Source organism: Gambusia affinis, linkage group LG11, assembly GCF_019740435.1.
Source record: "Gambusia affinis linkage group LG11, SWU_Gaff_1.0, whole genome shotgun sequence".
Lineage (NCBI taxonomy): Eukaryota > Metazoa > Chordata > Actinopteri > Cyprinodontiformes > Poeciliidae > Gambusia > Gambusia affinis.
In genome coordinates this window covers 27,920,982-27,946,583 of record NC_057878.1, presented here as the reverse complement: position 1 = coordinate 27,946,583, position 25,602 = coordinate 27,920,982, and the positions used below count along the sequence as shown (strand labels likewise).

Genomic DNA, 25,602 nt, shown 5'->3' with positions numbered 1-25,602 from the left:
CAGTGGTGAGGACCACTAGCTAAACGTTAACTGTGCTAACCCTAAAGCACAAATTAAAAACATTAGCTCTGCTAATGCTAAAGCGCTACACCAACACGGCAGTTTGTGCAAGCTAATGCTAAGGCGCTAACGGCCTTTCAGATCACATCTGTCCTTTACAGACTACAACCCTCCAGCACCAACTTAGTTTTGACATAAAAAATAAAGAACATGAGAAGAGGAAACAGTCCTGACCACTTCAAAATAAGAGCATGAATATAAACAGTTAACTACTTGACAATTTTGTAACTTTAACACACGTCAAACTTTATTTAACTGAAAATTTACAAAGCAGCTAAGAAAATTAGTGCTTTTCAGTTTAGGGGAAGCTAAGTGTGCTACATTTTTTCAAAGTTAGCAAAAGCACTAAACGAAATATTAGCTCTGCTATTAGCGCATTAGCGACGTGTGCCTATTGGTCATTATCGAAGATTAATTTTATCCACTAAGATATTCTGGAAAATTCCCACTGAAATGAAAGATTGGGTCCCCAGTTCTGTCCTGTGTGTCGGGAACCACAACATATTGTTCCGGTAAAAACTTTTAGGTATTCGTTCTGGGATTTCGCTTCTGTGTGAGCCGCATGTTTCTGACTGTCTTTGTGACACCTGACACACACTCCCTCACAGGTCTTTATTTAGCGCTCGCTATATTAAGAGCTTTCCCACTGAAATACAGCACCAGCTGTACTGGCTGTGTGTTGTGGCTGCCTTTGCAAGCGGGCCTGGGCCGTTCCTCCTCTGACTGCTGGGCCCGGTTTTTCTCCCACGCAGACAGATCTAATTCAATTAACCCTAATATTCATGCCATCCGTTTGTGCTGAAACACATGCAGTTAGAGGGGGCGAAGGGGAACCGTTGGAATGACAGAAGGTACTCTTGGCATTTTAACTCATTTTCCCTTGGATAACATTATCTCATAAAATATTGGACGGATGTTTTCAGGTTTTAATATTCTGGTATTGGAGCTTTTTTATAGAAAATGTCAGAGAATGCTTTCTGGACAACCAGAACTTAAATATTTCTCTCTTCTATATAAACCATTATATATACACAGCACACCCAGTTTTAGTATTTTCCAGACTCTATATATGTCATTTATGTGTAATATGAGCAGTTTGGGACCTAAAACCGACCCTTGGGGGACACCACAATTTATTTCCATATTATAACTGAATTTGTATTCACCCATTTGTACAAACGCCTTATCCAGTTCAGAGTAACTCCTCTGCTGCCATAATCTTCCAATTTTGGAAAAAATATTCGGTGTTCTATGATATTAAATGTTTTAATCTATAAATATTCCTGCTACATATTTTTTTTATCGTTTGTAGCTTTTGAAATTGGAAATTCCCCAGCAGGCTGAGCTCAAATCATGGCAGTGACATATGACACGACTTTTGGAACGGATACTACTGTTTTTATGTCTTTTTGTGGCAGCTGCCACGGCTTTCGTGGTACCTGTCACTACTTGAGTGGCAGCTGGTGCTATCTGACTCTCAAGCTGCCACTAGGTGGCCATAGTGGGCTAAAACTGTCACCAAACCAAGTGTGACCGGAGGACTTCTGCGTTGTGTGTGTTATGTGGTGATCAGACAAACCACAAAACTCAGAGTCAGGGTTTGGAGGCTCTCCGTTTATTTATCCTGTCAATCAGGAGACATTAGCATTAGCACATAGCATGTGCTCCAGTTCGCCAGCCCGATCTATACAAAATAACAGTATTAACATGCATCAGATGTTATAAAGGCGTAATAGCAACTCAACTGAAAATATCCATCATTAATACAGGCAGAAAAATAAACATTCGAACAATATAAATGAAAGGAATACAATGGATTATAAAACTTGCCTCTGCCCATTGGAACAAGTAACAAAAGGGAAGAGGAAATTAATAACTTAATATTTATAATGGCCCTGGAGGACCCCGAACAAAAGAAGAAGAAAGAAGGGAGGAGCTGGAGGACCAAACCTCTTATAGCAGACACAGAGGAACACAAGGATAGACAAATATAAGAGGACAAATAAATTAAAGAAAAACATTTTGTGGAAATATACAATATAAACCCAGTTACACATGGCATATGACACCAAATCAGAGGCAGCTGTGTATGGATGCATTCTTGTTTTTTAAGAGTTTTTAAAAATTCTTGCTATTTATTTGTTCAAAATAAAATGATTCATATTCTGCATTCAATCTTATACAAAAGCCATGGATCTGCCATGACTTAAGATCTGTGTCAGTAATAATGCCAGAAATCTATTTTTGGTAAAAGTAATCTAATGTTGTTTTTTTTCTTTAGAAACATATCGAGAACTTGGATGGACTCAGTCCACTGAAAAGTCGCAACTCTCCTGAACGACTTGAGCGACGCTGTCAGAGAAGGAATGGATGTCTTTGGTGGCGCTCCACGTTTCTTAGCCTACCCAAGACCTGTAGTGGTCCAAAGTGGGACTGATGCCGTTCTTAAGTGTCAGATTGGCGGTGATCCACGACCCGCTGTCATCTGGGAGCGAAACAACGAAAAGATTGACCCCCAAGGACGATATAGGGTCTTTGAAGATGGCAATGTTTACAACCTTATCATAACCGCTGTTACTATTGAGGACAGTGGGCAATACATTTGCAAAGCTAAGAACAGCATTGGGGAAACGTACGCGGCTGCCACCCTAAAGGTAGAAGGCGAGGCGCAAGAGATGGAGCTCAGAGAGGAAAACAAGCCACGCTTCCTTATCAAGCCTCTTTCCACGCGTGTTGGCCGTGGGGAAGATGCCGTCTTCTCCTGCAAGCTTTGGGGAAACCCGCGACCAGAAGTCGTCTGGGAAAAGGACGGTAGAAAACTCAACGAAATATTTGAGAGCACGCATTTCAGCGTGGGCTACCAGGATGGAGGATGGTTTCAGCTCAAGATCTTTAAGACTCGCGCTCCGGACGGTGGGGTGTACACATGCAAAGCTCGGAATGAGTTCGGAGAGGCGTTGGCAGGAGCCGTGTTGCTCGTCGACGCCGGCCCTGGACACGAAGAGGAAGGAAACCGTAACGGCTACACTAACGGCCACTGGAAAGTTCATCAGGGAAAACAAAGGACTGGCAGACAAGTGCCAACCCGACTAAAGGACGACGCCATGACGAAGTCCACAAAAATAAAAATGTTTGCTGTGACTGAGGGCAAACATGCCAAATTCCGCTGCTTTGTGACTGGAAAACCCAAACCAGAAATAATCTGGAGGAAGGACGGTAGACTTATCCTGTCCGGAAGGCGATACTTGTTATACGAAGATAGAGAAGGATACTTCACGCTCAAAGTTCTCTACTGCAAGCAAAAGGACAATGGAGTTTACGTCTGTGCTGCATCAAATACCGCAGGGCAAACCCTCAGCGCTGTGCATCTCTCTGTCAAGGGTAGGTCAATGCTTTTTCCAGAGATTTCCTTTGCATTGTTGAGTAAGAGCGGGCACAGGACATCCAGGGATGTCTTCTGCAGCAAGGAATGGGGCTGAGGGGGGCGTGATGCGTCTCAGATTTCTGTCCATTTGATTCTGGGATGATGTAAGTAGGATATAAGGGTACACTGAGGTCATTTACTGGGATAAAGCCAAGGAGAGAAGGGAAAACGAGGATTTAAGACCTCCGACTAAGGCTTGTTGACGTACTTCACAGAAAAACAGGTACTAAAGTGAAAATATTCCATTACAGCCTTTAAAACTTAATTAATCTAAACAAGCCAAGTTCAGTCACATTATCATAAAGTCTGCAAACTTACTCGGCTTGCTGAATGGCTATGGACTGGTCCATGTGAGGCGAGTGTTTTAGAGTGGGTATTATGTTTCTCACGTGGCCTGAGAAACTCTAAACTAAGGTCACCACAGTATCAGTTTGAGATAGTAAATATAACATTTGAGACCAGACTCTTTGTCTGTACTTGCAGCTAGAATGTGAAAGGCAACTAAATATATTTGCAACTGGTTTTAACAAAATATCCATAAGGCAAAGCATCTATGATAAGGAAACGAAGAGCTTTGCACACAGATGGCTAAATAAAGCCCACATTCTGTTGTTTACAACTGTCTGGTTCCGTCTCCTGGTGTCGGTTGCAAGCACTTTATTCCCTATCTAACACCTCTGAGTGTTTACAACCCTCCCATTCCTCAACAAAATAAGTTTCTTGTCTTTTGATTTCTTGTTTGCTTAACTGGAATCTGTCGTAAAACCTTTTTGAATTTATAGTGTTACTACAAGAACATAGCTGTGGGTCAAATTATCCCGAGTACATTCACTGACGAGAACAGTGAAGCACTAAGTATCCGGCAATAATGTAACAATTTTCTCTAGCTGAGCAGACCAGTGATGGATATGTAAATGATTTATTTTGCAAGGAGTCGAAACATCCAGAACAGGCAGTAAAGTGCCTGAGAGGTGGGATTACTGCAGCAATGAGACATTTGCTGGAGTGACAGCAGACACAGGGGATCCCTCATGGAGCCATCACACAGCATGACCTGGAGTTTGATTGGGGTTTTATTTTGGGTTTATACGAGTGGAGGCGGTCACATGATGCAACAACCTGGCATGCTAACACAGAAACGTCTAAGTGGCTTGACTGAAACACTTTGGCATCCAACAGGAATGATTAAATTTGGACGTAATTTGGAGTTAATTGCCAGCTGCCATGTCTGAGGCTCTACCAGGGATAACAAGTCACATTACCAGGCACATTAGTTAGCATAAAAATGTAATTTTATCTCCTCAAACGTACATTAGCTGATACTTGTAGCTTTATTTAGCTGAAGTCTACTGGTTGCAGCACAATTAGCATCAAGCTTCTGTTGGTAGGAAAAGAGATGGGAAGAGGTAGAAAGAGATAAATCATGGAAATTACTGAGCTTTAATTGACTTATAGCAACAGGCCTGGATGGAGGGAAAGTCAGTCCTGATGGTCACCAGGAGTTGGTCGGTTAGCATTGCCGATCAACTATTGATGACCTATCAATCACTACCAGAGCATGTGTAGCAATTGAAACTGTATTAAGACTTACTATTGTTATTCTCTAAACTGTATTTTATCTTACATACATTGGTAACTATAACTACCAATGTTCATTTGTGACCTTTGATTGCAGAGCCACCTGTCCGGTTTAAGCAACCTCTCTATGATCTTGAAGTTTGGGAACGGGATTTAGCTGTTCTGGAGTGTGAAGTTCCAGAAGATTCAGTTCCCATCACGTGGTATCTGGAAGACAGACGACTGCAGCCGGGGGCCAAATATGGAATGGAGGAGTGGGGAACAAAACGAAGGCTGACGATTCGGGACATTGGCGTTGATGACGATGGGATTTACCTCTGTGAGATGCCTGATGGGGGCAGGAGCATAGCGGAGGTAGCTGTAAAAGGTAATTACATTTCATTTATTCATTTTAAATAACTTACATGATATAGAAATGTAGTGTTGTTTACAGCCTAAATGGCACAATATCCCTTCTTGGCAATTACAAGATTTTGTAGCTGAACAGCTTTTCTCAAGCGTTCAGTGGACATAAAGTTATTATCTCTTTATGTCAAAGTGGAGTTATGATGCATATAGAAATGATCCAAGTGCTTTAAAAACATCCAGCTGTTTTCTGGCAACAAGTTATTTGTTTTTTGTTTCCTGGAAAACAAGGCCTTTCACAAACCTCCCAAACTTAACATCACATGTCAGCAGGCTCTTCCCCTCACCCAGAACCCAAGCAGAGCTAGTCAGCTGGTTTTACCGCCGTACAATGGCTGCTGGAAAGGGCAAATGTTTTGTTATTAACGTGCAATCCCGAAATTGCTTTGACTAAAGTCAAAGATGTACGGTTGTACAATTACACATCTATTTGAAACATTTTTTTATTTCTAAAATAAGAGATTTTGAGAAGCATAAAAGTGACAGAAGCCCTAGAACAGCTCATTCTGAAAGGACCTTAAATGGACAGAACTGGTGAAATATCATCATCTGAGAAAGATTTTCTGTAGAGAAAAACTACCAACAATGTTTTGTAGCCTATACAGTTATATGTATATAACTGTAGCTTCACAGTTTGGTTGTTAAGACCAGAATTTCCCAATAATTTCCAGCAGATAAATCCCATAAGACAGGTATGTCTGTAAATCACAATGAAACCTAGTTTTTGGCAACCAAATCTTTAGTAGAATATTCCAGAATGTGATAGGTTTTAAGCTCTACAGAGGATTTACAGTTCAGTTGCTTATGCCACCAAAGCACATTTACGTAAATCCAAAGAAACCAGACTAGAAAGAAACACCTGGAATATCTATTATCTGAAATGTTTTTGCTCCTCTCTGGGAATGCCTGGGAGTCTCTGGAGAGTATCACTGTGCAGAGGGATGCCTTAGTGTCCCTTCCTCATTCCCAGATGGTTGTTTGTTTGATAAAACTTATTTTTCTTGCAGGTACAATTTTGCGAAAGCTTCCAAGGAAAGTGGATGTCTTGGAAGGTGAAAATGCCGCCTTTTGTGTTGAAGTGGAAAAAGAAGAGATGGACATACATTGGTACAAAGATGGCATTGAGCTGCGAGAAACGCATCAGACCATCCTGAAGTCCTTTGGTCGAACTCACATCCTGGTCTTCGTCAACACGATGCCCCAAGACTCTGGCCTTGTGACCTTCCTCGTTGGCCGGTCCAAGACTTCTTCTCAGTTAAGAGTGAAAGGTTTGTTCCAGTACTTACTGCATTAAGCTTTGAAAAGCCCAACATTTACCAGCTTCATGGCTTATAAAACCTTAATGTTTTGTTTTTAGAGGCCAGACATTGTCCTCCTAGTTGTCCGGTAGGAGTTCAGATCAACACGGAGCGCGCCAACGCCGCTCTCCTCTCGTGGGTTCCCTCCCCGGATTCACGGAAGAACCCTCCGTCTGGTTATGTGCTTGAGCGACAGGAAGTAGGCACTGGTTCGCAGGAGTGGCTGCAGTGTCTGACCACTGACTCTGCAACCTCAGTGGAGATCCTCGGTGACAGTGTCCCATGTGAGGCAGATTATCGCTTTCGCATTTGTAGTGTAAATAAATACGGAAAAAGCAACAATGTTGAGTTCCCCAGAACTGTTCATCTAGGTAATCCAGCTACAATAACCAACCCTTTTTTCACTGATTGTTAAAAAGTGTTTTAATAAAGTCATTTTTGTTTGCAGTTCCTGTCGCCAGAATTCAAGCTCCTTTACAGGACGCCTTGGTGCCAGAGGGACAAGATGCTCTTTTCACCATCGAGCTTTCTGCTTCGGTGATTGGTACGTGGTTCTTAAATGGTACTCAGCTTCAAGACGATGAGCGTTATTCCCTCCGCCGGTCAAGGACACACCAGTCTCTCCGTATCCGAGGAGTACGCGATGCGGACAACGGAGCGGAGATTACATTCATTGCCTATGGCATCCGAGATTCTGCCGCTCTGTACATTCAAGGTATGCATAGTTTATTTTATAACTTTATAGCATTAAAGACTGTGCTAAGACTCCACAGGTGCCAAAAGAGAACCTGGAAATGGTAGTTAATGAGAGATTGAAGGAACAGGCATGATGGGTATTTTGGAAAATTCGAAAAAGATTAAATTTAAGTGACAGTAAAGTCAAAGAGTGAGATTCGAGGGACGGTGTTTATTCCAGGAGAATTTGACTCCTGTACACTCAGGTCAATTGGGGACCAAAACTGCAACATTTGTTTTATTTTCAGCTGCTGTGATTCTCTTTCTCTCTGCTCTGAGACAAACCAACAAACCCTTTCAGCAACCTGTTCCCCTCCTGGCCTGTGGGGGCGCTGCACTGAGAACCACTGAAGGAAACAACACTAAAACCTCTGAAGACACTGAGCGCAATTTTCTTCAAAATGTAAACAAAATCAAGTGACATCAGATTTTAGGGGTCGTAGGATTCTTCTTTTGTCTTTTGCAAAAGGTCACGAGCCATTTCTCCCACTAACGCTAGGCTAGTGGTTATATTTACCCAGAATGCCCTGCGCTGTAGTCCACTTCCTGCTTTTGGATCGGTCACCAGCCTGCTTGGTGTTGACTTATGAATTCAAACTGCACCAGAGTTCACTTCAGCAGAACTGAAACCGAGGTTTGTAGGCAGACCAGAGTTTGGTGTTTTGGTTGCCATCAGAGTTCGATTAGCATTCACACAACTCCAAACGAACCAAACTTTCTAGGCAAACAAACTACAATTCGATTACAGCGGACTAAACAGGGCCGGTGTGAATGCACCAGTAATAACCATGATTTATGTGGAAATGTGAAGGAACAACAATAGGAAGAGCGTTATAGAGGCTTTCAGAACTGGAACAATCTAAGAATGAAGAGGAAATGAATTAATTTACATGTAGACAGTTGGTGATAACAGAAATGTTTTTTCCTAAAACCTACAGCTCCACTTGTGAAATTTTCACCTCTGTCTGAAATGGATCGTAACAAGTTTGTGGAAGTTGGCAACCCCATTGTGCTCTACTGTGAGCTCTCTGATCCTGCTGCTCCGGTGCACTGGTACAAGAACGGCGTCGAGCTACAAACTATAGAAGGTCTTCATATTCAGTCCGAGGGAACAATGAGACGAATTGTCATCCAGTCTGCAGACTTCTCGCATTCAGGAGTCTACTGCTGTGATGCCATTGACGATGTCATCAGGTTCAACGTGGAAGTCGAGGGTAAGAGGCTGTAATTTCTGTTGAGATCTCTTTTATAAAATCTAAATGTTTTGTGCCATTTTCACAACTACTCTACTGTTTCTTTCTTGTATACTCTTGCATAACATACTGACCCCTTGCATTGTGACTGTTTACTTCCGGAAATCACAAACACCCGCACAATGCTGGAGGGCAAAAAGACGATTCTTTTACTTGCTATCCAATTAACTAATTGAATCCTGGGAATGTAGGTTTTATTAATTTATTGCAGTACGCCACAGTAAAGGAAAACCATTGAAGAATAACTCAAAACCTCTTTTTCTCACTCTCTGCGTTGTCTACATCACACGCAGACTCTTTGACATAGCAACTATTAGCATGTTTTAAAAACACTCAAACTATTCCCACAGATAGAGCAGAGCATTCAGTATGTTACATTTTTATGTTTATTTTACGATTATTAGCAAGTGATGGCTGTGGTACATTAGCAATCGCTGCTATTAGCTAAGCTAACATAGTAGATTAGCTAATTTAAACATCTGTTTTACGGCTGATCTGTCAGCGTTGATGTTTTAGGTCGTCTTTTTAAAAAGTGTTTAACTGAACCGAAACAGAATTATGCAACACACCTACGTGTTAAAGTTGTCAAAGTCGAGCTAGCATAACTGAACTACTGACCTCCTTTTCAAGTTTTTTTTTCTTCAAATTGAGAGACAGGGAATTTTGACAATGACATGACAACAAGTTGATAAATATTAGCAAAGCACTGCATCCCTTTTTCTTTTACATATAACTCTCAGATTTAAGATTTAGCGTGCCATGTAGATGCTACTCATTGTTAGCTAGCAGTTCTTTGCCCTCCAGCAGGGAGATAGGGGTGGGATCTTGTGTAAGGGGTTTATAGAAACAAGATATCCTTTTCTAAAGCTTCCACAACTTAACCGATTATGTCTCAATCTCCGTAGCCCCACCTGTGAGGTTTTCCACAATTCCAGATGCTGAAAGGAGCAAAAGCATCCAGGCAGGCGGTCCGTTTGTTTTGCAGTGTGAGCTCTCAGATCCCTCTGCCCAAGTCTACTGGTACAAAGATGGATCAAAGCTCCACCCTCAAACCGGAGTCGATGTTAAAGCCGAAGGCTTGTGGAGGAAACTGGTCGTCCATTCAGCAGAAGTCGCTCACTCTGGCTTGTACTGCTGCAAGACAAAGGGCGACGCCGTCACCTTCAGTGTGGAGATCACAGGTGATTCCTTTATCCTCAACATGTGAAACATTAACAAGCTCCTTTTCAGCAAAGCAACTAACTCTTATGATACTGTTGCGTGTTGTCTGATGTTTTACTCTTCTTGCCATTGAATGTGCAGCAACATTTTATCCTTCAGCCTGTTAGCAAATAAGCTGTCTGGAACTAGATTATAAATAATAACCTAAATGGCTAACATGAGGTTGACTGAAGGTTGTCATAAATTTTAAACATACCTGTAGCTCCACCTATGAAGTTCTCAGCTATTCCTGAGGATATGAAGATCAAGTTGATCGAAGCTGGCAGCCCTATAGTTCTCCAGTGTGTGGTGTCGGATCCTGAGGCCCAGGTTTGCTGGTTCAAGGAAGAAATGAAGCTCATTTCCAGCTCTGGATTAGAAATCCATTCAGTGGGCAACACAAGAACCTTAGTTATTCAGTCGGCAGAGGTGTCTCACTCTGGTGTATACAGATGCGCCACTGACGATGATACCGTGGAATTTCAAGTGGAGATCAAAGGTGACTTTTCACTTCCTTTCTTAAGTGTTGATATCGTAACCACCACCTCCTTTCTCAAGGTGCCACTAACTATCCCTGCTTAAGAACTATGTGGCTGCTTCATTCGCACAACCGAACAGAAATGTTAACGATTGTTTATTGTCACTTGCTGTGTAACTGCTGTGGCTTTCTCTCAACTCAAAGTCTCCAAAGCTCTTTTTATCTTCTGCACAGTAGCTATCTGTTTGAAAGGTGTGTGTTTCCACAGCCTTGGGTTTATTTAGTTGTCCTGAATTCCCAATGATAGCTCTACCGGTGACATACTCTGCTGTCTTTGACGCTGAGAGAGGCGGGTCCCTTGAAGTGGGCAACCCTTTGAAGGTGGAATGTGAGGTTGCTGCCTCCACTGTGCCGGTCTGCTGGAATAAAGATGGTAAAGAGGTCGACCCGCAAAAGGGTTGGGGTATGCAAAGTAATGGCACACCGCCGGGACCCGTTCTCCCACCCCCTGAGCTCTTGCCCTCAGGGCAATACTGCTGCCAAACCCCTGAGGCCACTGTCCACGTCTCTGTGGATGATAAAGGTGATTTTCTTTTACAGTTGTTTCACTATTACAGCAAATCCTAAAGCTTCATAGACATTAGATATGACTAACATTTATATGCATTTCTGTTTATGTGATGCTGTGTCTAAAGGTGTTTGTCCAAAAGGTGTTGTAAAATAATCTCTACTTACAGAATGAAGATTTGTGTTTAGTATGTAAAAGCAATGCTGTTTTTCATTGAGTTTGAGATTTGACAGATTCCTCCAAAGCTCAGCCTTTCTTCAGTCCAGTTATATTTTGAATCACCATCTTTAGCGCCATCATTGCCGCCGTACCGGGAGGTTGGAGGGTTGCAGACACTCACAGCAATCCGTCCAATTGAACCAGTCGGTGAAAGCTCAGATCCTGCAAGCCAGGTGTCATGGCCAAGAGATTCACAATCCCATTCAAGCAGACAATTTGGTTTTGAAATGGGAAACATCAAGGAGACCCTTGTTATTGAACCAACTCATCCTTCAAACTCTGGAGCATACTATTGTGCAACAGCAGATGATGTGGCCAAATTAATAGTAGTAAATCAAGGTGATTTTTCTCATTTGCAAATGTTATATACATGCATATATAGTTCCAATTCTCTGTGTGCATCTTTGAAAGACTGTCTTTAGGTAGAAAGAAGGACGGTATGCACTGAATTTATTCCCTAATGATTGTTTGTAGTGTCCCCTCCAACATATGTACTTGGCCCAGACGAGAAGACCGGGTCAACCGAAGAGCAATATCCGATTGTTCAGCAATTTGAGATTTCGGATCCCATTGCTAAAGCTTGCTGGTACAAAGACGGAACCCAGATTTATCCTAAAAGAGAACCCGGCACCGAAGAGCACTGCCAGATCTTGGCCCTTGTGTCCCAACACTTGTCAGACGATGGCGGGTTCGGCTGTGACGCGTCTGATGGCGTGCCGTTAAGAGAAGACGTGAAAGGTGGTGTCTCCGCACATTTAAGACTCAAGAATTTAGTTACATGCGTGAAGCTTTCACCCACCTCATTGTTTTCTCTTTGGCTTTGTCCGAACAGCAGAGCAGTGTCACTCGGGTGACCTGGTTGGTGAGGTAGCTGATGCATCAGCCCAATACTCTGTGGAAGTCAAAGGTGATTTGATCTTTTAAAATCAGTCATCCATGTTAACCCAGCCCATAAATGCCACTAACAATAGTGGTGTATTTCACTGCTAGCTCAGTCATGTGAGCCATCTGTAAATCTTTTTTCCTTTAGAAAACAGTTTTTATCATACTTTCATCCCTGATATTTGGTCATTTTACTGATATTTTCAGCTCTTAATCAAAGACGTGTTTTTGTGTAGATGTGTTGCTGCTTTTCTTACTAATCTCTGTGTTGTGTTTGTCACTCCATTCTTCATTTTAACAGTCATCTTTGCTTACAACTTGCAACTCTTAAAGTCCATCTTTTGTCCTATTCATCTCAAGATCCTGTCATTCACATTGCTGCCCTGAACATCTGCCTGTTGCAATGACAACGAAGTCTGTTCCTAAGAGAACTAAATAATTCCCTTTTTTTAGGTTTAAACGGAATAGTATTGATGGCATGACAGGAGGCATTGTAAGGGAGACATGTTGTTTACTTTAAGACCAATCCTGGTCGATCTTCTTGATTGTCTTTGCAATGGATTATCCCATAACTTCATGCTAACCCCCACTGCTGTGAAATATGTTGTGAGAAGAAATAATGAGAACACCAACAACTGAAAACCTTTCTCTGTGTACACCACAATGCTTATAGCTGCATCGCCAAGGCTCTCTTCTGACCAAGAAAGGAACAAGTCTACGGAAGAGGCTAACTCTGACCAAGATACCCAGACGTTCCCACAATGCAATTCTGGCACCTTCACTGGAAATGGGGGAGATGAAGTTCACGTTGAGTATACACCAATCTCTCAGCCAACATATGGATTCACATCTCACTGCAGGACCATGAAATCCCACTTTAGGCCAGTGCAAACTGAATTTAACTTGGAGGATCCTGTCCCGTCAATGCAGATAAACCACTCTGAAAAGAAAATAACCAGTCAACTAAAGCCAGGTAACCTTCACAAGACTACAAAAACCTTGACGGGGAGAGCATCAAGCACCATACAGGATTCAACAGACCAACCTGACAAGTTTTGTGCATCCTTGGAAACTGTTCCTCATCAGCAGGAGGAATGGTTTGAGCTCTTGAAAGGGTCAACTGTAACACCAGAGGAGGGCTCAAAATCCACACAGACAACTACGGTCCAGTCAGACAGAGACTATGGGTCCATACAAGTACCAGCTGCTCTTCCTGAAAAGCTCCTAGATTGCTCGCCGTCTGGGAACGTCCTTGTTTTAAGGACATCAACTCACCAGCCAGAGGAGCTGAACCTAGCCAAACAGTCATCAGTTGCATTGTCAGAGGATTTGTTTTCCTCAGGTTTGTGTCCAAATAATGAGGCAGAAGTTTTCCAATCTGAACATCTTACGTCAAATACATTTGCCAAATTGGACAAATGTAATTACACCGGACAGACTGTATCCAACCTTCCAGAGTTGCTATGTCTGTCAAATAAGGAAAAAACTGTCCAACAAAATCATCATGAGAACCTGGAGCCCGTAGAGGACCAAATGGACCAGTCAAACCACCGTGGAGAAAGTTCTACCATTTGCTTTCCAGACCTTTATGACACAGAGAAGACTTCGACACAATCCCAGTCAGAGAGGAATTATCTGTCAAGAACACGTGACAGTCACTGGAGTGACAGTGTCACTGCTAATAAGGTGGCTGTTGAAGGTGATTTCAATGGTTAGCATTAAATCAACAATAGATGGACACAATGTTGACATTGTGTAAGCCCAAGATTGCTTTTTGCAATCTTTGACATTTTGAAAACTTTGCATTTACTCACCTGACTTTGTCTATACTAAAACTTTAGTAGTTAAATACTCTGAGCTTGGGTGATAGAGGAAATTATAGAAACCAAGAAAAGAATATACATTTAAGTTATAAAACCTAACTCTAAATGGCTAGCTAAAGTCTAACCAAAGAACGGTTTCAATGACTAATATCGATGAACATATCTTTGAATTTTCTTTAACGTCAGAATATTTTTGGCACGACTAATCTTTGAACCTTTGCTCTTGATATATTACAACAAGTACTTTGTTATAGTCATTAATAGTGATGACACTCTCTCTTGATGTTACCTCAAGCATCCCCAACTCTGCCAGTGAGAATCAAAACTCTGCAAGAGGCTGAAAGGAACAAGGCTGTAGAAGTTGGTGAACCCATTGAGCTACGATGTGAGATATCAGATCCCAAAGCTCCAGTAACTTGGGTTAAGGATGGAGTAAAACTATCTGAAGGATCTGGGCAAAACCTGCTGACAGAGGGCTCCGTAAGAACGCTGGCTATCCAACCAGCGATGCCGTCTCATGCAGGAATTTACATCTGCAAGACATCACATGATGCAGTGCAGTTTTATGTGGATGTGACAGGTGATCATTCATTTATTATGCAAATTTGAATGAGAAAACATAACAATTGTTCTTAATTTGTTCCTGACAGCAATGATTATCTGTAAAATTATACAAATTTGTCACATAATATGAGGTGAAAAACCAAGCTTTGTTCAGTCTGGAACAGAAACATTATTCTGAACCAGATAAATTGTTTAGCAGTGACTCTAAAAAAACCACAGTGGACCCCTGCCTATTTGCGGTTCAGTATTTGGCAACGTAATTCCGTTTTTAAAGACTTTCTGTGGGGCGCATCTTAAAGATTTTAAAGAAAGTACAGATTTAGAAGCTGAAACACACAAAGCTAGTTGGCAACTATCGGCTGGTGTTTGCAAAGAGACAATCTAGGAGCCGCTTTCATTTTCCTTGGCATTGATTGTCTAAACCCACAAGAACGAAGATAAGGAAGATCCTGGACGGTAGCTTCTGCCGTAGCACCAAGATGGCTTCCATTCTGTGTATTATCACATTTTAACATGTATTTGGTTAGAAAAGGCTAATACAAGCACTTTTAGGGAGGTTAGGTTGTAGTTCTTTACCACGGCGAATATTTGGGATCCACTGGCTTAAAACTTTCCCTAAATCACTGTTCTTGACTTTTACAAGCTTCCTGTCTGCTTGCTTCAGTGTTTCTCAGTTCCGGTTCTCAGGAAACACTTTTCCTGCGTGTTTCAGGTGTGTCTCTGCAGAAGCCTGTTAATCAGCCACTGATTGAAGTCAGAAGGGAAATGCAGGGCAGAGAACCTGCAGGACTAGAATCGAGAAACACGTGTCCAAAAAGAGATGACCAATATTAATTAAATAGATTTCTATTAGATTTCTAAATAGATTTGTCCTTCCAGATCATAACGTCTCAAGTCCAGTTCAGCTTATATCTAATCTTATGTCAAACGCTCCAGATGCTGCCAGACTACAACATTCCTGCCTCTTGATTGCCCAGATGTCGACACAAAGTTCTGCACCAAATACGAATATTTTTAACTTTAGGGCAAGGAGGCATGCTTGGTGGTGAGCCGTGTGATTTCTAATAATTAAAAAGCCTCTCTGGACCTTGATGGAGTCAACAAGCATGACCAGGAGGAATTGTCTGAGCAGTTGGTTGTTTTAGGACTTCAGAGATGAGCTTTGATCCTAAGGGTGATGATTGCTCAATCTTAGACAGAACAATCAAAGTTTCCATCAGTGGAGCGCTTTGAAAAGAGCTGCTGGGCGTCTGATTGTGACGCCTTTCAGGTGCCTGTGGAGAGGTTTTCTGCTCATCTCATGCTAGTAGGAAACTCTTGGGCAGACCAGGAATGAGATGGAGCTTTGAAACATTTCGGATGTCTGTACCCATTACATCCATCCATCCATCCATCCATCCATTTTCTATACACCCTTCATCCCTAATGGGGTCAGGAGGGTTGCTGGTTCCGCTCCAGCTGCGTCCCGGGCGAGAGGCGGGGTCACCCTGGACAGGTCGCCAGTCTGTCGCAGGGCAACACAGAGACACACAACCATTCACACACACACTCACACCTAGGGAGAATTTAGAGAGACCAATTAACCTGACAGTCATGTTTTTGGACTGTGGGAGGAAGCCGGAGAACCCGGAGAGAACCCACCATGCACAGGGAGAACATGCAAACTCCATGCAGAAAGACCCCGGGCCGGGAATCGAACCCAGGACCTTCTTGCTGCAAGGCAACAGCTCTACCAACTGCGCCACTGTGCAGCCCTCATTACCTCCAATAACATAAAAAATCAGTGGAAAACATGGATGGATGTTGGCTAATTTGATAAAGACATGATATTACCTTACTATTTGTTAGTAGTTACTAATTTATGTGGTTATTACTTTTAGTTTGATGTAATGCATGACACATATGTAGATGGTACAGGTGAATCTTGTCATTCAGTCAGATCGGTGCACCTTACTGACTAATTTTATTCTACATTCAACCCTGTAGCTCCTCCTCTGACATTTGCAGCTTTATCTGAGGCTGCACAGAAAATGACAGTAGTAGCTGGCGCTCCTCTAGCGCTGCAGTGCGAGCTGTCAGACCCCTCTGGACAAGTCAGTTGGTACAAGGATGGAAGAAAGCTCCTAGCTGAAAGTGGAGTAGCCATCCAGTCACAGGGAAACCTGAGGAGTCTGGTTGTGCCGTCCGCTGAGCGAGCTCATACTGGTGTGTACCGGTGCGAGTCAAAGGATGATGACATCCAGTTCTCTGTGGAAGTAAAAGGTGATGCACAAAACACCTGACAGTGCTTCTAGTGTCTTGCAAAGCACTAACACTGAGTGCTTATCTTAACAGAGATTTATCACTTTATATAAAATTGTTTTAATATTCTGCTTCTTTAATACACAAAGGAAAATTCCCTCACATTGTTTGGTAATTAAAAACAGTCCGTGTTACATCTAATCACAATGATGTTTCTAAATTAAATACCTTTAAAACCTTAACACAATATTTCAAGAGCTTTACTTTCCTAATATCTCTGCCTTTCTCCTTACAGTCTGAGTGTCTACTGTATTAAAGAGGTTGCATTTCTTGTCTCTTACTCTTTGACATACTAAACACACCTGTGGGAGAAAAGAGTAAACATAAAACATGTTCTTGTTTGCAACTTACCTCTAATCTCTGTTGTGAACGACGTGTGACGTTGGAGATGTCACGTTCTTGGTTTTTCTCTTCTAGACACTCTTTGGTTTTTGTCTTTCTGTTGAGTATTTGTTATGTCTAATATGCTTTGTGAGATATGTTTGTCTTGTTCTAACTGTGTCGATAAACTTAAGATAAAGTCTAGTGTTTCAAAAATTCTTGCATTCAATAAATTGCATTAATTAAGTTGAATATTTCCTCTTTCCTTTTGGAATATCCCCAAACTGTAGGGCTGCCTGTGAAGTTCTCAAAGCTGCAGCAGAAGGACAGCAACAGATCCATCGAAGAGGGAAAACCTCTTGTCCTTAGCTGTGAACTCGCTCATGATCCCTTGGCTCATGTCGACTGGTACAAAGACGGGATGAAACTTGGGTCTTGGGACAAAGTGGAAATTAAATCAGATGGTCTGACAAGGACCCTAACCATCCCATCAGCTGAAAGCATTCATGCTGGTATCTATGAATGCTCGACTTCAGAGGACAGCGTTACCTTTACAGTGGACGTAAAAGGTGATTGCTTATTGATGTGTCTGTGAAGGGATTGCTTAGTCTGCATGGTGCAAGTGTACTTTGCTTCAAATGGTCTTGAGAAAGTGACTGGCTGAAATGAGTGTTGTGTCTGGTGTTTGTGAATTCATCTCTTGTTTATGCCTTTGTCATTCTCCTCTTGTAGGCCAATCACCAAGGATTATAGGAACCCCATTTTCAGAAAAATACAAGCTGATCAGAATTGGTTCTCCAATATTCCTGCAGTGTGGGGTGTCAGACCCTGCTGCTCAGGTTTCCTGGTTTAAAGATGAGGTGGAGCTTTTCTCCAAAACAGGCCTTGATATGAAAAGAGACGGCACCCTGAGGAAGTTAATCATTCACTCAGCGAAGGTCTCTGATTCTGGCCTCTACAGCTGTAGTCTCGCTGATGAGGCCGTGACCTTCCACGTGGACGTTGAAGGTGACTTTCTGGAACTTATTTCTAATAAGAAATATTCATAATAATAATCAATTTGGGAAAGTTTTATCTTTGCACAAGTTGAAACTAATCAAGTCCATCAATAAATGGACAAACCTTTCAAACACTTAAGGCTGGCGCGTACTTTATCCAAAGTGCCACAATCGTCTCTCATTGACGTAGATGTAATCATCCAACTCTTCTTTCGACAGCAGGCCTGGGTCAAACTATTTCAGCAGAGTTCTGCATGAAGTGTTGCAGGATTGGTCAGACGTCTGTGGCCATGATTTTTGCAGAAATGCGCTTAGACACCAATCAGCAACGTCCATATTTCCCTTCAGCTCCTCTGCTTCCACTATCCGGTTTCTGTCTCTGCACAAGACACAAATACTTGTAAGGAACATTTATCAGATGCGGTTTTATGTACCAGGGTTTCCCCTGGTGTATTATAAGCCTGGCGGCCACCAGGCTTTACTTGATCCCCCACCAGGCTAAGTTTGTTTGGTTATTCTAAACAGAGTTTTTGTACACCACTAACAATGACAGTAAAGACGAATGGAGCCAGGTTTAAAGCTGATGCTGGTCATCATGCCTGCTCATGCATCTCCAAATGTTCAAAACTTTTAACATTTTCAATATAAAAACTTGGTGGGTCGCTGGTGAATTGACCATCCCACCAGGCTTGGTAGGTTTTCTGTGGGGAACCTGGTATATTTGCACAAATCCTAACTAAATATCAGTCAAAGGGATGTAAAGTTTGCAGAAGTGGGTGGGTTGTTCTGCGCCATGAATGAAAAGAATGTGCAAATACGAACTTCTGACGTATGGCAGTCTCTTAAGGCAAACCAAAACATGAACCACATAACTTTAAAATCAAACCTATGTAAGCTTAACAAATCTCATAATATCCACAGCTACTCCTGTGAGGCTCTCAAGGCTGCCAGAAGTCGCAAGAAGCAAATTTGTAGAAGCAGGCTGCCCAGTTAAGCTGCAGCGTGAAGTTTCTGAGACAGCTGCTCCAGTTCACTGGCATAAAGACGGAGAACGGCTTCTGGAAACCAGTGAATATGAAATCCAAACCAGTGAAAAACGGAGGGAACTGGTGATTCAGTCAGCAGAAGTCAGGCACAGCTGTGAGGCTGCAGATAACCAGATTCAATTCAAGGTGGATGTTGCAGGTGATCTAAGTATTTTGAGCTTTGTGAGAGTAACTAACTCTTAATTCTTCCCTGACCATTAGGCAAAATGAAGTTACAACTCTCATAACCTGCACTAATGATTAATAATCCATGTCAAAATAAAAGTAATTAACTATGACGAAGTATTTAAAGCTTCACTGGTTTGCTGCTCAACGTGATCCCACTTACCAAAAACAGACGCTGCTTCTTTCAGGGCAGCTGAGTCAGTAAGTATATAATCTACCTTATGAGAACAAATACAAGTTAAAATTCAACGTTGGCTTTTCAAATTGGTTCAAACATTTTTTCAATTTGAACATACAAGTGGACTTTCTGTCAACGATGAGTCAAAGATAAATGCAACTGGGGAGGGACACCTTGACATGTCTTCTGCCAACTCTGTAAAACTGTAAATCAAAAAGATTAAATCAAAATGTGATGCTTTTATTTTGAAAAGCCCTTGCTTTTGGAGGTGAAATCTGATTTCCTCCCTGATCTCTGGATATGAAGTCCTCCTGCAGTGCAGATTTAGCTGACGTCACTCATCATTTGTTTTGGAGAAGATAATGGAAATGAAATTGAAGTTTTCAGTGCAGCTTCTCATATTTCGTTGCTCAAATGTCTCTAAAAAACTTTATAACATATTCAAACATATGGAAAAACTGTTTGGACAATTGTACAAAGATTGCTCATAAAATTGCGCACATTGAAAGAACGACAATAATTTTGCTGAATCGAGTCAAACGAGTCACATGATCATCAACCGGATGTTACGTCTGGCGAAAGAGACGAAGAAGACGACAGGAAGTAGTAGGAGGAGGATGGGTTTGTTTTTTTGTTTTTTTTTTGTTTTTTTAAACAGTAGCTGAATCTCCATTAGCCGAAAAATTGTGTAAATTGAAATTACAAAAATAAATCTGTTTAGCGGAAATGTGCCAATTATTACTGAAAAAAAAATTCAAAAAGTCTTCATGATGCAGGAGTCGCATCAACATTCAGAGTCACTACAGGCGGAGGAAGAAGACAGGAAGTAGGACAAGACGGTTTGTTTTTGTTTTTTCCAGATAATGTGCAGATGGCTCCACCAGAGCTCTTAGAGCGTCGTGCGGTTCTTAAAACGTTCTGTTGAATACATCACTCTTCTGTAAAATGGCCGACTACAGTTTCCCCCAAACGCCGCGTGCGTATCCGCTCCGACGCGACGTTTCCTCTGAATAAGTCTCGTGTGATTGTTTACATCCGGCGCTGCCGTTTTTGGAAAATAATGCATCGCTGCCAAGTTTTTTCATGTGAGATTTTCAAATTAACTCCTTATTTAATGTAAACACCGCAATTGCAAAATTGTGTTTTTTCGAATATAGACAAAGTTTTGCGCACATTTGTAATGGAAACACAGATACGTACAATTGTTCACGCGGTCCGTTGGGAAATGAATTGCTGACGCCTCTGTTGAAGGTCGTTTTAGGTTTCAGGGCTGCATTTTATGGCCTTTAACGTCGGTATTGCTGAGCTAGTGGTTAGACGTGAGTAAATCTGCGCTGTTTGACAGGCGGACCGCAGAAAGATTAGCACTAACATGTTTGTGAGAATCTGACTCACTTTGGATTGGCTCCAATAACGCTTTAACCTGTCAGCCAACTTTGTTGTGTTTTCTGTTTCATATTGACCTTACTGAGCCCAGCGCTGCGCTGCGCCGCCGGTCTGACTGCTGCCCGGTTGTTGCTCAGTGAACATAAAGTCCTACAGCATGGGTTTGATTCTCAGCTGTTTCAGAGGCTGAGAGGAGCGAACCTGTTGAGGCAGGAAACCTGATCAGAGTGCATGATGAGATCTCAGACCCTGCGGTCCAAACCGACTGGTATGAGGACGAGATAGAGTCGAGCTTAGAGGTCCAGTCAAAGCCCGATAAGGGAGCTCTGACGTCATCATGCTCTGGGGCGTGTGAATGTAAGGCTGATGACGGTGATAAAGATTTCAAGGTGAAAGGTGATATGCTCAGCTTTTTCTTGGCAAGTTGTTTTCATCTTCACGGCCTTTAATATGTAAGAAAGCAAATCATGATCATCCTCATTTCCGCCATAACAGGTTTTATTCCAACGCCATTAAAGCTGCAGTGTGTAACTTTTATCAAACATTTATTTATTTACATATTTGTTGAACTTGTCACTAAACTATAATATTGTCCTTTTGAGAGTAATATTGGTTAAAAAATAATAATACAAGAAGAATAAACTTTAAATTCTAGTGAACATTTAACACAGAAACTGGAAGACATTTTACATTTCCAACAGAAACAGCAAATACAATTAATTATGAAGTTGTTTTTTTGCTGCATGCCTGGATGTGAGACAGATAATCTGTGGAAAAGTTGAGCTCCGTTTTGTTTTCCCAGTGCTAACTAGAAATAACCAATCAGAGCCAGGAGGCGGGGCTTAGTGTTGTCCATCACCCTCTGTGTAGCTCTCTGCTATGCTGCTGCTAGCATAGCATGCCGTGAATCCTCAGGCTAGTTAGCATAGCCACTGATGATGGTGGATAATCTGTTTTCTTGTATTAAGTTGTTTCTCATACATGAGGATGATTGACAACGCTAAGCCCCGCCCCTGGCTCTGATTGGACGTTTTTAGTGCATTTCTTCAGACAGCAATAGTAACTCAGGGAAATTGATATTTTCACAGATTTTCTGTCTCATAAACTTTCACAACAAGGTGACATTAATAAATATGTAAAAAACATTTTTTAATAAAAGTTTCGTACTGTAGCTTCAACGCTCTTAGAAATATCCATGACCTTTAATGTCTTCACCCATCTTCTTACACCAGCGCATCGTTTTGAAATGTTTCCAGTTTGCTGTAGAGGAATATTAACTCTGATCCTCACACTGTGTGCTGCGAGTCTGAATTTGCATAAGAAAAGCTGCTGACTTTCTGAAAGCCACTGAGCTTTTCTGATTGTTTCTCACAGCGCCGCCTGTAACGTTTACCGATATCCCAGAGAAGGAGCTCTTCCGAACCGCTGTGGAGCAAGAGCAGCTCATTCTGTCGTGTGAAGTCTCCAGAACCGACGGCGTGGTCCAGTGGTACAAAGACGGAACCGAAATACAACCGAGCATCGATGTATCAATGGAGGCCGAGGGCGCCAAGAGAAATCTGATTATACATTCAGCCAAACTGTCTGACACCGGCGCTTACACATGCCGCACAGGAGACAACATTTTAATATTTAAAGTCAACATAAGAGGTAATAAACACCTTTCAGGAAACACATTCCCAGGAAGCGTAAATCTGATGTGTTTTTATTCCCCTCTTCATCCACAGAGCCTCCTGTGATGATCGTTTACCCCAAAGAGGACGTCCACCTCGACCGCCACGTCCCTGAGGAAATCATCCTGAGCTGCGAACTGTCCCGACCCAACGGAGCCGTCGGCTGGTTCAAGGACGGCCAAAAGCTGCAGGAGAGTGAGAACATCAAGCTCAAGTACGAGGGTCCATACCGACGACTGAAGATCCTCTCCAGCAGAGTCGAAGATTCTGGCGAATACGTCTGCGACACGGCCGACGATTCCATATTCTTCCATCTTAGCATTACGGGTAAATTCTCTGATTCTGCCGTTGGAAGTTTTCATTTTGGTTGTTTGAATTTCAGTTTAAAGTTTTGTGCTACGATGCTCCATGTGGCATAGCAGAGCAGCTCGTCCTCAAAGCAGCTAGCATGGTTTCTGTTTGATGAATGAACGCAGAATGAGGGCGACCCAACTTCTGCAGCATCCCCACTGTAACTAGAGATAAACTCTAGGGGGCAGCATACGATGCTAATGGCAACCATACAACACTAGGCAGCGTGTTTAGGAATAAAAACCCAGAGATGTCTGTCTTTGCATACTGGTCCACTATGGTTTTCCTCTCTGAACAAAACAGCCAAAACACTGAAATCCTTTAAATTTGGACTAAAACCCCAAATGTTTTGAGTTGATTTGATTACTAACAACTGGATCAATTACCGACATTTTGGATGTAAAATGTAATGTTTACTAGCTTCTCAAATTGGTGACGGATGTTTTTATGATGTGCTACCAAAATAAACTTTATTATTTTCATTTAATGTAAAACAATCCTTAAAATGTTATTGTCCAATAGAGAAAAACAATTATTGGAATTGGAATTATTGATCATCCAGCTGCATGATTCCAACCTTTGAATTAGAAATATTTGGTATATTTTCTTAAAACACTCATTTCTTAAGGCGGCTCCAACTTTACCTGGATTCAGTTTGATAAAAATGCCTCCATATCCGTTTCCAGAGCCTCCGGTTCAGATCCTGTCGCCGAGCCAGTCCCAAATGGAGCTGTGTCAGCAGACGTCGGAGCGGATGGTCCTGAGCTGTGAGATCTCTCGGCCCAACGCGGTGGTGCGCTGGTATCGAGACGGACTGGAGGTGGAGGAGAGCGAGACCCTCCTCCTGGAGGTGGACGGCGTCTACCGGAGGCTCATTATCCCTGAAACGACGGTCAGAGACTCGGCAGAATACGTGTGCGACACCGGAGACGATTCTGTGACGTTTTTTGTGAACATAGCAGGTAAAGAAACGCTGAAGATCATCCGTCTACTTCAGTATTTCATCTTACTGAGATCTGTTGGGTGTTTAAATGTGCAGAACCTCCTGTGCGGTTTCTGCGCCCACGGAAGATGGCGAGCAGAGTTGAGAAAGTGGTTGGTGAGACTTTGGTTCTGGACTGCGAGGTTTCCAGGTCAAACGCCGAGGTGACCTGGAAGAAGAATGGAGAAGAAGTGGAGGACTCCAGGAAAGTCACGATCCTGGAAGATGGCGTCACTCGTCAGTTAACGATTCATTCTGTAACGGTGGAAGACGCCGGGCAATACGTGTGTGACGCAAAGGACGACGTGATGGACTTCAATGTCAGAGTGCAGGGTGGGTTTTGTTTTCATCATGGAGGCAGAATAGATGAAGAAAATGTTCAGTTTTGGTCAAAAGAAAAAATGAACTCTGTTCTTTAAGGATGTCTTCACACCTTGATAGTCCAGAAGATTCGCTGCATCAAAATCCTCTGAAGAAAACACTGAGCACAACTTCCTTCTTCACCAGATGTAAACAAAAATGGAGGCGTCAGGTTTTAGTAGTTGTAGGATTTCTCTTTGGCTGAAGACCATGAGCCGCTAGCGCAGGCTAGCACGTTTGTTTGGTTGTGTTTACCCAGAATGCCTTGTGCCGTAGTCCCCTTCCTGCTTTTGGAGCGGTCTCCGATCCGCTTAGCGTTCACATTTGCATTCAAACCAATCCAGAGTTCACTTAAACCAAACGAAGAGCGAGGTTTGTAGAAGGACCAGAGTTTGATTAGCATTCAGTCCCCAAACGAACCGGATCTTCTAGACAGACAGACTGGGGTTCAGTTAAAGCTGACTAATCAGGACTGGTGTGAATTCACCCTGAAACGTCTCATTGACAGCCGAGGTAATAACAGATCAATACTTTGTTTTATTCACAGATTTGCCTGTAAGAATCCTTGGAAAAACTGATGCAAAGACAGAGAAGCAGTTCCTGGTTTCAGATGACATCATTCTGGTGTGTGAGCTGTCGAACGCCAACGCGTCCGTCCGCTGGTACAAAGACGACCAGCTGATTGACGACAACCAGAGATACTGCTGCGAAGAGCAGGACGTTTTCCGGTCGCTGGTCGTCCTCAACGCCGGCCTGGAAGACTCAGGAGAATACAGCTGCTACGCAGGAGACGACAAGATGGCGTTCACCATCACCGTGAGAGGTGAACATGCTGACCTCCGTCACCAGAACTGGACTGTAACTACCGTCATCACATGAAAATAAAAAATATTGTGACTTTTTATTACTTACTCAACATTTAGCTGCAATACATTAAATCAGGGGTGTCCAAACTTTTTGTCCCCGGAGCCAAAAGTACCAAACTTTAAATTAATTTAGTTAAAACTGTTTGTTTTACTTCCTCAACAATAAACAGTTTTTATTAAATCTGTGTGTCAGTAAACATCCAAAACATAAAAATGGCTTCAAACTTATTAAAATAAAAACAATTTAAATACATTTTGGTCAGTGGCCACAAATGGCCCCCGCACCCCGTGTTGGGCAACCCTGCATTAAAATAAGTAGTTGTTTCTTTTGTAGATCCAAAACATAAAAAATCATTTTACGAATGGTTACAAACTTTGCTGGACGAAAAGTTTGTCCCAGAAATTATTGTCATTTTCAGTTCATTTTTAAGCATTTTCATGATAATGATCAAAAATCAAAACACAACTGAAACCATAAATATATTGAA

At 42.2% G+C, this 25,602-nt stretch overlaps 1 protein-coding gene across 1 annotated transcript in view; it reads left to right on the top strand.

The window, feature by feature from the left end:
- LOC122840375 (obscurin-like protein 1) overlaps window positions 1-25,602 on the top strand; it is a 39,653-nt gene that overhangs the window by 1,516 nt on the left and 12,535 nt on the right. The window contains exons 2-24 of the mRNA XM_044132729.1: window positions 2,342-3,441; window positions 5,160-5,429; window positions 6,475-6,735; window positions 6,825-7,136; window positions 7,214-7,480; window positions 8,439-8,714; window positions 9,659-9,934; window positions 10,177-10,452; window positions 10,739-11,014; window positions 11,291-11,557; window positions 11,693-11,956; window positions 12,051-12,125; window positions 14,219-14,503; window positions 16,474-16,749; window positions 17,400-17,678; window positions 17,842-18,117; window positions 19,029-19,292; window positions 21,057-21,278; window positions 22,257-22,532; window positions 22,610-22,882; window positions 23,593-23,868; window positions 23,946-24,221; window positions 24,796-25,071. Coding sequence (XP_043988664.1) covers window positions 2,427-3,441; window positions 5,160-5,429; window positions 6,475-6,735; window positions 6,825-7,136; window positions 7,214-7,480; window positions 8,439-8,714; window positions 9,659-9,934; window positions 10,177-10,452; window positions 10,739-11,014; window positions 11,291-11,557; window positions 11,693-11,956; window positions 12,051-12,125; window positions 14,219-14,503; window positions 16,474-16,749; window positions 17,400-17,678; window positions 17,842-18,117; window positions 19,029-19,292; window positions 21,057-21,278; window positions 22,257-22,532; window positions 22,610-22,882; window positions 23,593-23,868; window positions 23,946-24,221; window positions 24,796-25,071 — 6,814 coding nt within the window. The 5' untranslated portion in view covers window positions 2,342-2,426. The remainder of the gene's footprint in view (window positions 1-2,341; window positions 3,442-5,159; window positions 5,430-6,474; window positions 6,736-6,824; window positions 7,137-7,213; window positions 7,481-8,438; window positions 8,715-9,658; window positions 9,935-10,176; window positions 10,453-10,738; window positions 11,015-11,290; window positions 11,558-11,692; window positions 11,957-12,050; window positions 12,126-14,218; window positions 14,504-16,473; window positions 16,750-17,399; window positions 17,679-17,841; window positions 18,118-19,028; window positions 19,293-21,056; window positions 21,279-22,256; window positions 22,533-22,609; window positions 22,883-23,592; window positions 23,869-23,945; window positions 24,222-24,795; window positions 25,072-25,602) is intronic.